Here is a 15248-nt window from a genome sequence, read left to right as displayed (position 1 = left end):
GAAAAATATTGAAATCAGCTAGCGTAATGATGCCATGCAACTGACCCAAGTTTTTTGTTTGGATTCAAGTCTTTTGTTTGTTTGTTTGTTTGTTTTTTAGAATCTAATCTTCTAAAAAGTCTTCTCTGGAAATCTCACTGATTCCAAGTTCAAGGTATTTAAAGTTCAAAGTTTTTCACTATAATGATGACAAATCACAAAAATCATTTTGTAATGAACTGATAACAGTACAAAAAAATTACTGCATTTTAAATCCCCAAAAGGACTGGAAATTAAAACAATTTTAAAGCTATATTCTAATTTAAAACTTCATGATTAGTGTATTAAAATCTTGAAAAAGCACACTGATAAACTGGATCATAATGGAGCTTGAAAAATAAAAACATTTTCCCTTTATGCCTCATAACTACATAAATTCTGACCTTCAAAATAAGGTCCGAAAAAGAAATAAATATAAAAGATCCCAAGTGCCATAAAGAAAGTGGTTCATCAAAGACTAAGTTTTTAGTATTTAAAACTTACCATATGACCTTGACCAAATTTAACATATTTTCATGGGTTTCATGCCATTGAAGATGGTCATTCAGTATACTAACTAAAATGAAATTATTCCAAATACTACCTTTTTGAAAATGGTTCTGTAAGTATACCCTAAATATGAAACTAGTCACTGCTTTATACTATTCAACTGATACTCTTTCAAAACACAACTGTTTTAACTATTATTTTTATTAATTTATCCCTCATGGATCTCATGTCCAAAAGATACTCACCTCTATGAGGCTGGAGTGTATTCCAATCAGGTATGGCATTGGAGCACTAAATTAAAGACATGTAATGTATATATTCATAAGTTCGTTAAAACTGAAACAATTTAAGTAATTCAGAAGGTTTAAAAAATTAAATTAATTAAATTAGTTCTAATATAGCCCATTATAGATATTTAAAATTATTCAATATATAAAAGTCAAATATAATCTGAGAGGTCATTAATATATTCAAATTAAGGTTGATTTGCATAAAAAATATTAAATAATTTATAATTAAATAAAGAGTGATAATGCCCAAAGGAACTTTTTTATTTAGGAAGACTATTAGAGTCTAGGCCATAGTCTGAGTTAAACCTTCCATATACTTCATATCAAATATATTGTAATTATCAAATTTATTCACATTTCTTTTACATACTTTTTTTATTCGATTAGATTCTTATTTCTATGATTTTCTTAACATATCATCATTTCATATCTACTATGGCACCAAAATTTTTTGAGTCAGTCAATCACCCAATATTTATTGAGACCTACTATGTGCCAGGCACTGTTTGGGAACTAAAGTACAAATATAAACAATTTCCTCCTCTACTGTTATCATTCTCTTTCTGTGCTATCTTTCTGCTCATGTACTTCGTCCTTTATTTAAATGTGATACATTCTATTTATCCCACTTTCACTTCTATTAATAAAATAATTTTAACAAATCAAAATATTCAAATATGTTTAAGAATAATACTGAATTAATTAATTCAACAGATAATATCTGGAGCACACCAGATGCTAGAACCTGGGCTATGGGCTAGGCACAATAATAAACAATAAAACAGAATATATTCCCTTGTGGATCTTATACTCCAGCAGAGGATGCAGACATTAAATAATTTTGTAACATAAAATCATTTCAGAAACATTTCTCATGAAATACAAGAAGGGAATTATCTAACTTGACATTTTAAAATCAAAATATTATTTAACAAGAAAATGTGAGAATGGACAGATGTCTACAAAGGTGAAAGAAGATATGCAAACAAGTAGCTATTTAAAAATAAAACATTTTTTGACATTTCTTGTATAGACATCTCTGTGTTATATTTAATGAAAACATTTTCTATGTTAATGAAAATAAAGTCTTTTTCAAAGAATTTGCTTAATTTTCCAAATGTCACTTTCACTATTACAGTTGAGCTGTCCAAACTCCTGCATATACACTTTGCTACTGAGAACTAGTCATAGATAAAGCTAACAGGCACCACGACAGATCCACAGTTTTCAAGGTAACCTCAAACAGCTCCAAATTTATACAAAGATGGCTTAACCACTAACATATATTCAGAATTCACCAAAAATAAGGATGGTTAAAGTTTATATTTGATTCCTCATTATTCTGTTCATTACTTCTTATTGTACTAGATTCCATCTAATTCCCTTTTGTAGCTTTGTTCCTTCCTACCTTTTTTTTTTTTAAATACAACAGACCATCTGGAATTGATCTGATATTCTGGATCATTTGACTGAAAGTTAAGAACTATTTATAGGCCTTGATATCCTTAAGACCTAACAGATTTTCTGCCTTCAAAAGGAAACAGGAGGAATAAATGTGGACTGTTCCACTTCTGCTTAAGTAAAAGAAGGCTGATTACTTCCCTAGTTCAAGTTCTCATCTCTGGAATTCCTTCTGGGACTCCACAGAAGACATAAAATATACATCACTAACTATTCTGGGCTCCCACGACCGGGTTCAGAACATTTTCACAAAACAGGGTAGCAAATCCCAAGATCTTAAATATGTCAAGCTGTCCATGTCCAAAATAGTATAAAATTATTCAAGTTACTGTGCAAACTTCCAATTCACCCCAGGTTTATCCTACCCACAAAATTTACAACATAAAAAGTCCATGGTATCTCAAATTTTGAAGCATGTTTCAATATAATGAGTGTTCATCAAAAATACATAAGCTTTCTAAAATTAACTATTATGTCCATTTTATAGATGTTGGATGAACACTGAGTGGATCAGATTTCAAAAATTCAGAGCCAAAAGTAGTAGCTAACCTACTGAAGTCCTATGAAGTACAGCTAACACTTCTAAAACTTCACGAGAGCTAGTTATTTCTTGAAATACAAAAAATAAATGTTTAGCAGTTATTAAACTAGAATAAAAACCTAGTAATGAAATAACTTGTAACATTTTCTGTGAGATTACTGGGTATCTATGTGTTTTTATCTTACTAACAAAATAAAAAACATATAGAAATGTTAGAACTGCAAACATTACTAATCTAGAGAATAAATTCCTAAAAAATTATGATTTTTTTGCACATAGATTTTACAGAATATATTTTATAGACAGATTTTGTATTTTATGGAATATAAATATTACTGAATAGTTATTTCTCATGAAAACTGGATTGTGTACCTCCTAATATTAAATCAGCCAAATCTCACAAGATGTAATTTTGCAACCCTAGCTGAAATCTCCTAATTAGATTAGGGTGCTAATAAGTCAGGAAGAGATCCTTGGCAACACAGATGTTTTATCATCCACCTGCAAAATTGTCCTAGATCTTTTTGTCAATGAAGTTATTTTGCAAAGATAGGATACTGAAGACTGTTATGACTGCTTCTTCTTTGGGGTAGCAATTAATCTTTACTCAAAAATAATCACTATGTAATAGTTTTTTTTTTCTTTTTTAGGTTTTCTTACAGAGACCACCCATGGGTACACAGTAACAGCAGTCTATTAACTTAGGTAGTCTAAACAGCATAATTTCCCATTTATGTTTTAAAAAACAATTCTCTTAAAAGCTAAATCTGCTCCTTTCATGGAAAGAAGAGTCAGACAGGTAGCCTAAATAAAAAAGTGACTCTTGAACAGATAAAGAATGATTATAATTTTACTGGTACTAGAGTCATACTACCTCCTAAGTGTTTAAGGACTCAGAAAGGTTAAGAGTGTATGGCAGTATCACAGACTTGCCACATTAAAGTTCTCTCTCTCTTCCTCTCACTTTCTCCCTCCCTCTCTCTCTCTCTCTCTCTCAGTAAAATCACTTAATATGAGATCTGCCCTCTTAAGAAATGTTTAAGTCTGCAACACAGTATTGCTAACCATAGGCACAATATTGTGCAGCAGACCCCCTAGAACTTAATCATCTTGTATAACTGAAATCTTATATCTGTTAAATTGAAATTCCCATTCTTCCTTTATACTGGTAGATTAAAAGAAAATGTAGATGATGTCCGTTCCTCCCAGTCGCTTTCCCTATCCTACTAAGCAGTGTGAGCCACTTCTTCCCAGGTGTCCCCATCCATGTTGCTTTTACATGCCTTATAGTACTGAAGTATTACTGTGTGTTCCTCTTGTGCGTGCATGTGCGTGTACACTCCATGCACGTATGTGTGAATTTCTTCCTCTCTGTGGATACTGCAAGGGCAGAAACTAAGTTTCATTCATTACCTTACATGCATTCACTGCTTGGCAAATAGGTGTTCACGAAATATTTGATGTACAAATGGATGGATGAATGAATGAGTCAACAAATGAGCAAGCTTTTCATTAGTGGACCCAGATGCTATATTCATGCATGGTCACAAGATGGCATTATGGCTCTCCACAGTCTATGTCACACCAGCGACAGGATTATTTCAGGATTTGGAAAGTTCCAATCACCTTGAAGAGTTGGCAAATATACATCTAACTCATCAAACCTTCCTGGTGCTAGTTTTGAAGTGAAATATGAAAATGTCTTTATTCAAAAACCATGAGATTGAAGGGGGACAATCTCTAAAATTTTTCTCCCTTTTGCATACAGATCAGTATGATTCTAAGAGCATTTATTTGCAAGGACGCGAAGGGAAGAAAACCATTTTCCCTAAGAAATACTTTAGTCCATAAAATTTTCTGACAGAAGAGAGCTATGTCTTAGACAGCTATTTCTTTCAAAATAAAAAAAAAAAAGAAAAGAAAGACAAAATTACATTATACTGCTCAGTTCCAATGCTAGAAGCTGAGCCTATCATCATGACCTTAAGGTTCAGGAAGTTTCAGGTAACTCCTTGTTTGCTTATCACCGCTGTACTCTCTGGAACAGGGAACTAACTGGCACAGAGACTGTTAGAACTTGTCCTAAGGCTATTTCAAGGTTAGAAGCTAGTAAGAAAATTAAATTCGAGGGACTGAAATACGAAACAAGCTTCCTTCCTTATAGTGGAAGCACCAGAAGGACTTGATGGCAGGGTCAGAAAGTATCAGGAAGACATCTCTGGTAAGAATTAGCACAGTAACTACCTACATCACAGAATAGTTTCTAAATAACAGTATTTTAGAAAGTCTTAAATGTGTAATCATTACAGACAACTAAACTTAAAGAGACGTTACCTCCTAAGATGTCAGAATGTTTTAACAGAGAAATTGAAATAGCATAACATTTTATATGATAAAATATAATTCTAAGCTTCGTCATTAGAAGTGTTAGTTCTTGAGCCACTAAAACTTGACATGTATTTTTAAAAATCATGTATCAGGGGCGCCTGGGTGGCACAGCCGTTAAGCGTCTGCCTTCGGCTCAGGGCGTGATCCCGGCGTTATGGGATCGAGCCCCACATCAGGCTCCTCCGCTATGAGCCTGCTTCTTCCTCTCCCACTCCCCCTGCTTGTGTTCCCTCTCTCGCTGGCTGTCTCTATCTCTGTCAAATAAATAAATAAAACCTTTAAAAAAAAAATCATGTATCAGTATATTTTCAAATACTTTTGTAAAAATTATTTAAAACTAATAAATTTAAATTACTGAACACCATGTGCCAGGATCTATGGCATTGTCAATGTGAATAAACTGCCATTCCTGCCTTCAAGAATGCTAATATATATACTAGGTATGTTGGTCACAGAAAAACACTTTAAAGTGAATACCAAAGAACCTATTTATAGATGTAGCTTAACTCTCAGACTTGTGTGACACTGCACAACATGATTAAGTTGCATACTGATAGTCTCCTGCCAACTTCCTTCTTTCCAGTACGCAAAGGGCTGAATGGCAGTGGTGGATCATCGCGAACCTACCTCATGGCATTATCGATACTAATAATATTACCATGCTGTGGAAACACACCAAATATTGGTATCATCAATACATGGCCAGATATATGTGTTGTCATTCCAATCACTTGATCTGAAGAGGGTTAGTCATAAAAACTGAACAGAATACCTCTATGTGTGCATTTAAACTGTTTTAATCCTTAAATACTTTGATTTGCTTTTCATGAAATAAAAAAGTTAAATACTTTGATTCTAAAAGAGCTTTGTTTTTTAATAATATAAACAAACACATTATAGTCAAAATTATTTCTTTCTCTCTGTGTGTGTATGTGCACGTGCATGGTTTAGAGGAAAAAATCTCAGATATCTTAAGAATTAAGCTATGCCTGCAGAAGATAATTATGCAAGGAAGAGAACATTTCACCCTACAGTCCAGAAGAAGATCCCAAGGCTCCTGTTTCGGAGTCTAACCCTTGTCCAGCCTCACTGGGAGCATACGCACTCTTCCAGAGGAAGAGAACAGAAACGTTCTAGGGGTGTAGTGGAATTCAAATTGAGTGAGATCACTGGGAGTTGTTTCTAATGCCAAGAAGCTTTTTGAAATTACTCCCAACACTTTTCAACATTGCTTTTCATAGTGGCTTAAGGCTGAGACTTTGATTTAAACCAGAAACTCAGGGAATCCCTGAATTTGAGGCAACCCCTTTGCTGGTATTTGGTATTTGGTGTGCTTCTGAGGAAAGAGGGCTCTAGAAAAGTGTGTCCTAAGGTAAAGGTAATGAAAGTGCGCCCTGAAAGAGACAATCTGGTTTCTGACATACACTGCAGACAAATCCTGACACCTGGGATACGGAGTTCTCTAACTGATACTATAACTTCTGCACACTTTTGCTAACCGCCACTAAGACTGTATTTGTTTCTCTTTATGCGTTTAATTATCTAAATGACTGCAGAAGTACCTCACAAAATCTAAAGAACTTTAGGTTTGCCAAGTATACATTTTTACTAGCTTTGAATTACTGTGCCCTTCATAAAAGCACCTTTTAATATCTGTTACCAATCTCTAAGCCAAGTTTCAGGGCTTTCATTCATCCATATATATACCAAGCTAACTTAATCTACAAATAGATGAATTTTTTCTAATCATAAAGCCTGGATTTAAAGGAGTTCGTCCAAAGTCATCTTACCAGCAGTAGTCCAGCAGGTGCGGAGGAAGCACTGGGATGTATATGTGTTGCCAGTACATTGGGTACAGCAGAGCAACTGATCCATGGAGACAGGCAGTTAACTAAAATTCGCAAAAGGATAACAACAATAAGTAGCTGCTGACCTTCCCAACAAAAAGACATGCTTAAGTTATCAAAGATTAATGACAATCACAAAACAATTTATTTAGTGACCTAAATCACATTATCTTTACCAATTCTGCCAGGAAAAAAAAATCTTATGTTCAAAAGCCCCTCTGAAAAATATACAAATAGCAAAAGTAGCTTCTTGGGCATCTTATGGAGACAATTATAATTATCTGAAAATATAGTGTTTGGGGTCAAAACTTAGAACATAAATAAAAGTAAAGCTGAAAAATTAGGTGAGCATCTTAGAAGAAATTGTAGGAAATTACAATTTGTGCAGCACAGTTTGCGCATCACTCAGATTAATATACCACGATTAAATATGGAAAGGAAGAGAGGCTGAAAGCTCCTGAGGGATATCATTAGGGCAAATTGCCAAAGAATGAAACATGAGCCAGTCAGGAGAGTCTGGAAGCTGCAATAATACCAGGGGACTTGAATGTTCGACAGTTGGAGCTTCAGTAATGTGTGAACTGCGGGTTATGGTATCAAGAGACTCTGTTCACTGACACATAGAATGTCACTATTGACCAGCAAACTGCCCAAGCTTGACAGCTGTACTACAGGAAGCCAAGTATATCATAATTTCATATTTAAACTGTTCATTTCAGATTAACATTTTGTTTCCTAGCTTTACATCACAACAGCTGCAAATACATTGATGCTATTTTAAAGGTAATTGCCATTTTAATTGTTTTGTTTTGGCAAGCAGTTAATTAAATATTTTTTAATGCTTAACAAAGGGATATCATTTTTTTCCCCTCCCTCCTACTGACCCTCACCAGAATTCTTTCCATGGGACTTTTCTTTACATCTTAAATTACATTTCTGTAAGTGTTAATCATTTTTTAATGTTTAAAGCAATAATTAAGGCAGCAGTCTTCATTTTAAAAGTCTTGCTAGAGTCAGCATATCAAGCTTACTAATTAAATCATTTTATTCAACTTGAAAATCAGAATTTAAAAATAAAACTATCTGAAAATGAGCCACAGACTTTCTGCAAACCATTATTCCTGTTTTACAAAGAAATTAAAACTTACATACAGTAATCAAATTAACTTAAAAGGATAAATGTATAAAAAGCAAGTCAATCTTAACAGAAACATTTGTCTATATTTAAGTGCAAAATAGTTTGGCAAAAAAAATGAAAAACTAAAGAAATCTAATTTGAACCAAAAACATAAAAATTTTGATTAAAAGTATACTCATCTTCATCATATATATTTTTTCCAGGTAGATTTTTAATTAATTTTATATGGCAAACAATGTATTTTGTTTCTACTTAGGATGCTATTGTTAAAGGATTTTTATCTTCAGTATTCCTTCAATACATGTTATTCTTTTTTAATTCCTTAATTGGAGCATACAGTATACCACTAGGAGGCATTCAAATACCTTCACTTAACAATTACAGACCTTGAATTTGTCTTATTTGAACCCTCATAGAGGGAGATGAAATAGGGTTGATCTAACTCAGTCAAATTCTCTGAGAGCTCTCAGGTAATCCCTGGTTATAAATTAGGCACCTTTAAAGCTGTATTAACTCTTTCCATCCCTTCAGTGTAACTCAATGGCTAAAAGCATTTATACAGCTTTGAAAGGCGGCTACTTTACTCAACTTCTCCATTTGCACACACAGATGGCTTTCAAAACAACTCGCTTAAAACCTTAAGAGAAAGGGAAAGTGTTCCTTTTACATTATTAAGAAAATAACAGTGTAACATTCTCAAAATGAGGAATTATAATAAGGGTAACTTATTTTATTGGGTACACTCATAATAACACTATTAATTGCTTTATAGATACCTTCCCTATGTCCTTAATGGTCATCCTTAAGTGAAGTTATGAATTATTCGCTAAGAAGGCACAATATCATCTGATGAATGTGATTGGCGTCACAGAGGGTGACTGCTCTACGTGATGATAGACAGTTACAAAACACCTGCGACGGCCAGCATGTGGCAAAGGATCATCTCTACTAATCAAGGTCTGCCAGGAAAGAAGGAAGTTCTACAGGAAGTTCAACTTTTTGGATTTAGGGGATAGGTGACAGGGAGAGGTAAAAATACCAGCCCTCCCTAACCACGGTTTCTGGCCTAAGCAACTAGAATGAATTATTTAAAGTAATACAGCAAAAAGTGTCAGGTTCAGGTGGAACTACAAGGAATTTGTTTTTGCAAATATTGATTCTGTTAACTGTGAGACATTCAAGTGGAAATTTCCACAGTAGGCAGAAGCAGACCAAAGATCCCCGTACTCCCCCAGCAGCTTGTAATAGCTATGTGTTTGAAAACTAGAAAGAACACTATTTATTATAGTATATACTTTGCGGAGGAGTTAGTAAAGTAGTAAGTGAAAAAACACAACTAAGAAAAAATAAATTTACTAGGAAATTAAACACAGTTATATATAAGCTATATAAAACAATAAGAATGAAGTATACAAAATTAGGGCTCTGCCACTATGAAGGTATATGACCTCTGGCACATGTACAAATATAACCAGATCTGTTTCCTGATCTTTAAAATAAGAAGTATATGCTAGATGATCTGTAAGCACTGCCTCTGAGAGATGTAGTATTCTTTAGTCTTAGATCAGATCAATTCTAACATTTTACATTCTTAGTAATAGTTAACGATTTTTCTTCCAGATTGGTTAACAGAACTAGACTACAAATCAGACCACCTTCAAAATATATCTAAAGATCATCTCTAAAATCCTTAAAGTACATGAAGTAACTGAGCAATTGGAAATATCATAAGTTACTTGCTTAAATTCAACAAAATTTTTGAGTGCCTGCTATGTGTTATCATAAATTTCTACCAGGCCACAGGGACCTAGTACTGAAAAGAAAAAGTCCCTGTATTCATGGAACTTACATTTTAGTGGGGAAAGCAAACAATAAACAAGTATATATTACGTGGGTTAGAGGTAAGTTCTAAAAGGAAACCTAGAGCAGGCAAAGAGGATGGAAAGTGACAGAGGGGCAGTTTTAGGCAGGAGGATAAGGGACAAACTCTGATGCCGTGACATCTGAACTGAGACCCGAATGAAATAAGAGAGTCAACTGTTACAGCTTTGGGGAGAAGAGCATTCCAGGCAGATGAGGTGGGACCATGCAAGTCATCTTCACAGAGGAGTGGGGAGGTCTGCGTGATTAGACTGCAGTAAGTGGGAGAACAGTGGGAAGTGAGGTCAGAAGAAGCAAGCATGATCAGAACTGGAGGGCATTCTGGGACATGGCAGAGACTCTTAAGTCTTATTCTTCATGGAGAAACAAATAAACAAATCAAAAAATGGGCAGAAGATATGAACAGACACTTTTCCAATGAAGACATACAAATGGCTAACAGACACATGAAAAAATGTTCAAAATCATTAGCCATCAAGGAAATTCAAATCAAAACCACACTGAGATACCACCTTACGCCAGTTAGAATGGCAAAAATAGACAAGGCAAGAAACAACAATTGTTGGAGAGGATGTGGAGAAAGGGGATCCCTCCTACATTGTTGGTGGGAATGCAAGTTGGTACAGCCACTCTGGAAAACAGTGTGGAGGTCCCTTAAAAAGTTAAAAATTGAGCTACCCTATGATCCAGCCATTGCACTACTGGGTATTTACCCCAAAGATACAGACGTAGTGAAGAGAAGGGCCATATGCACCCCAATGTTCATAGCAGCAATGTCCACAATAGCTAAATCGTGGAAGGAGCCGAGATGCCCTTCAACAGATGACTGGATTAAGAAGTTGTGGTCCATATATACAATGGAATATTACTCAGCTATCAGAAAGAATGAGTTCTCAACATTTGCTACAACATGGACGGCACTGGAGGAGATAATGCTAAGTGAAATAAGTCAAGCAGAGAAAGACAACTATCATATGATTTCTCTCATCTATGGAACATAAGAACTAGGATGATCAGTAGGGGAAGAAAGGGATAAAGAAAGGGGGGGTAATCAGAAGGGGGAATGAAACATGAGAGACTATGGACTATGAGAAACAAACTGAGGACTTCAGAGGGGAAGGGGGTGGGGGAATGGGATAGACCGGTGATGGGTAGTAAGGAGGGCACGTATTGCATGGTGCACTGGGTGTTATACACAACTAATGAATCATCGAGCCTTACATCGGAAACCGGGGATGTACTGTATGGTGACTAACATAATATAATAAAAAATCATTAAAAAAAAAAAAAGTCTTATTCTTCATGAAATTTATCCATACCTCTGAAGGGAACTAACTGTCACAACAAATTATTTATCTAGAACATTCTAACACCTATGCAAATTAAGGAAAATAAACTATGTATTTTATAAGTCTGATTTGCATAATAAAGTACTATAAAGAAATGAGATCAATTTATAAGCGAAGTAAGAAGAATCATTTTACTTGTAAGTTATTTATGATATATTGATTCTTTAAGTACAGAGGGAAATGGCAGTCATACTTCTTTGGACTAGAATTACCCAAGACTCTACGTCTGGTTCATAACAAGACTAGAACTCTATATTCTTTTCTAATATTTTGTCAATGGTTTCTTTAATACGGCAGCTGTTCTTCATGAAAGCAAAGAGGGTGGGAGAAGTTTCAGTATTTGAATCAGAACATATCCCAGTCATTATGCTCTGGAAACTGTAGAAATAATAAATGAGGAATAATATACAATAAGACTATAATTTCCAGAGAAAAACAAATTTACCAAATAAAGATTTAAGAAAAAAATCCTTCTCATCTTTGTTAAATGACAAATGAATATTTAAATACACATATGATTTCATAAAGCATACTCAATATATTGACTTAATGTGGTCCCACAGTACTGAATAATGCACAATAAAATCACTGGGAACATTTCTCTCCCAGGCACTACAATTATAAAATAAGTATATGTGGAAACCATGTGAAGAGGAAAAGAACTGATCAGGCCTATTTAAATCAGGGGGAGAAACTGGACAACAAAGGTGGACAATAGTGAATTCAGTCATCAAATAAATGCACTTGGAGCTTCCAGTCCCAGGCCACCAGGGTCTATCTAACAGAGATACTGTCACAAATAATAACAATATCAAATGTGTCTCTAATGCTTACTATGTGCCAGGCACTATTCTGAGTACTCGATGTACTTAGGACCTAATCCTCATGTTATGAAATAGCTTCTATCATCATTAGTCCATTTTACAGATCAGGACACTGCAGCAAAGTTGAGCCAATGGCCCAAGATCACACACCTAGTATGTGGCAAAGCCAGGATACCAACCCAAGCAGGCTCCTTCACGCAATACCATTATTTTAAACTGCCTTTTGATAGACAAGCATTCAAAATTCCCATCATTATGGGGCTCTGAATAATATCTCTGGCTAAAAATAGTCTATCTTAATTATATGGTGGAGAATGAGCCTTTACACTCAACAAACAAGAACACATGACCTTTATAAGAAAAAGTAGAGGTCTGTGACAGAGATCCAATTTACAAAATTTTTCTCAGGCATCACAGTGGGCAATTCAGCAGGAAACCAATGGAACAGATTCTCTTAGATGTTAAAAAGATAACTGATAAAAAATTCTACCAGCTATCATCTCAGTTTGGATCTGCAAGAATATTTAGCTGGAAGCCAAACTAAAGTTCTTTCCCTTTGTGATATAAAATCACATTCATTCCTTTTTCTTAAAGTCAAACTGTATTTATTAGAGGAAATCAGCCACTAATAAAACTATGCAATGTTTTAAGCAATTAAATAGATATGTATTTTGGGGGGGAAACCACATTATCAGATTCCCAAGGAGACTGCAGGTAAACAACCCATCTAGTGTGATGACCACAATGAGAACAGCACAATTCTAATTCAACGCCCTTTACAAGTAAAGCTCTCATACGGACACAACGCCACTCACATATCTCTTAGACTGTGCCTCATTCTTATGGATAAATTCTATTCACTTCAGCTGAAGTTCTATATGAATTATTGAGGGGCAGATTTATGTCCCCTAAGAATGTATTTATGCACAAACACCAAGAAATATAGAGACTTCAATTAGTTTTTAACTGAATCAATATTTAATTCAGAAATTTATGCACTATAAATAACTATAGGTATACAGAATAAATTGCTGCAGATGGGAATGTGATAAATTCCTCATGGAATGAAAAAAAATTAGTGGAAAGCATAAAGAAACCATCTGTTTAAACATGTTTAATTTACACTCCCATTTAAAAGTTTAGACCAAAAAAAGTAGCAGTAGGGTATCTGAAAACTACAAAGTTACCCTAACTATAAATATTCTTACTTGAGGGTACCTGTGTTAGCTCAGTTGGTTAAGCATCTGACCCTTGATTTCAGCTCACGTCACGATCTTAGGGTCCTGGGATCAACCCCCCCCCCACACACACACACACAACCACTCTCTGCGCTCAGCAGGGAGTCTGCTTAAGGATTCCCTCTCTCCCTATCTCTCTGCCTCTCCCCACTCACATTTTCTCTTTCTCTCTCTTTCTCAGATAAATAAATATTTAAAAAATATGTTCTTACCTGAGCAAAATTCTAAAATTTAAATCAAGTGACAGTTGTAAGAAAATATTTGGAAAAACAGCAATTTTATATAATGAAAAAAGACAGTATTTATACATTTTTAATGTTTGTTATACTAAAATATTATTTTATATTTCATTCTCTTTCTTCATTCTTTTAGGATGGCAAATTCTGCCACTTAATTCCAAAAAAAAATCAACCTAACCTATCCTTTTTCCATCATACACAAGTCCTTTGAAAAGTTCTAACCATCTCACATTTGATCACTAGTTTATTAGCTTTTCCTAGCCAAATGACTCTAAATTTTTTTGCTCGCTAACTTCTTTTTTGTATTCATTCTTTTAATGATTTTACAGATGGGGAAACTGAGGCAAAGTTAAACAAAGTGCCCAAGATCACACAACCAGTAAATGGGTCACCAAACATGTGCCAGTTATTATTATTGGTACTGGGGACATAGTAATGAAAAAAGGAGACAAAAATCTCTGCCGTTAGGGAGTCTGCCTTCTAGTTACCCTCTATAAACTACCATTACTGTCATACTAACTCTCCTCAACTCTTTGGTTCTCTGGAGCTGTCGCATTACACATAAATGCCATAGGCTTAACACAAATCTCTTCCCCTACACGACCTTTCCCTAGTACTAAATTTCCTGCTTTCTACTTCTCACTCTCAAAGTTGATTCAATACCAGTTTCGTTTTTCCTGGAAAAGGCCCATCTACCCTTCCACCAAAGTTTGACAGTCTAATCTACAACATTGCTCGAATGTATCCATCTATCTTCTCTCCTCAAAAACTTGTAGATACTGAGTTCTAAAGGATTATGGGTTAAGACATTCATGTGGGGGCGCCTGGGTGGCGCAGTCGTTAAGCATCTGCCTTCGGCTCAGGCGTGATCCCGGCATTCTGGGATCGAGCCCCACATCAGGCTTCTCCGCTAGGAGCCTGCTTCTTCCTCTCCCACTCCCCCTGCTTGTGTTCCCTCTCTTCCTGGCTGTCTCTCTCTGTCAAATAAATAAATAAAATCTTAAAAAAAAAAAAAAAGACATTCATGTGAATTATATAAAGACTACATAATTCAGGCAGTTATTTAAGAAATAAACAGTGCAATTAAAGAATCACTGTATTTAATAGGTAGAAAGGATCTTAGAGATCATTCTTGTTCAATTCTTTCATTTTTTAGACAAGAAACTGCAAGATAAAAGTTAAATGGCTTATGTGAAGTCACCTAATTTTTTCGTTAAGTAGTCAGGACTGAAACACAATCTCTAATTTAGAAGATGTTACTAATATAATCGCTCTGCTATTATATCTTGGGGTAGGGTAATATTTTAAATAACCAATAAATAAATCCAGTTGGCTGATGCTACTTTTGAACTATTAGGCATTTCTGAAAATCATAATTTAAAATATCTCTTACCAGGAACAAAATAAAACTGGTTGCAAACCATTAACAATTGGAAAAGAGATGATCACAGTTGCAAAGCAATCACAAAGGAAGTTCGAAATCTCTATAAATGGAATTAAATAACTCTTAATTTGTAAAGTATT

General features: G+C 34.7%; 1 protein-coding gene across 2 annotated transcripts in view; it reads right to left on the bottom strand.

Annotated features, from left to right (window-relative positions):
* The window catches only part of DENND1B (DENN domain containing 1B), a 243538-nt gene that overhangs the window by 90560 nt on the left and 137730 nt on the right, over positions 1 to 15248 (bottom strand). For both annotated transcript variants that reach the window (XM_045787733.2, XM_045787734.2), the window contains 2 exons: positions 6999 to 7099; positions 774 to 819 (listed from right to left, as the gene is read on the bottom strand). In XM_045787733.2, the coding sequence (XP_045643689.1) occupies positions 774 to 819; positions 6999 to 7099 (147 nt within the window). The remainder of the gene's footprint in view (positions 1 to 773; positions 820 to 6998; positions 7100 to 15248) is intronic.

Source organism: Ursus americanus, chromosome 2 (genome assembly GCF_024610735.1).
Source record: "Ursus americanus isolate L20-20 chromosome 2, mUrsAme1.1.p, whole genome shotgun sequence".
Lineage (NCBI taxonomy): Eukaryota > Metazoa > Chordata > Mammalia > Carnivora > Ursidae > Ursus > Ursus americanus.
The sequence above is the reverse complement of the archived record's forward strand: the minus strand, read 5'-3'. Positions and strand labels throughout refer to the sequence as shown.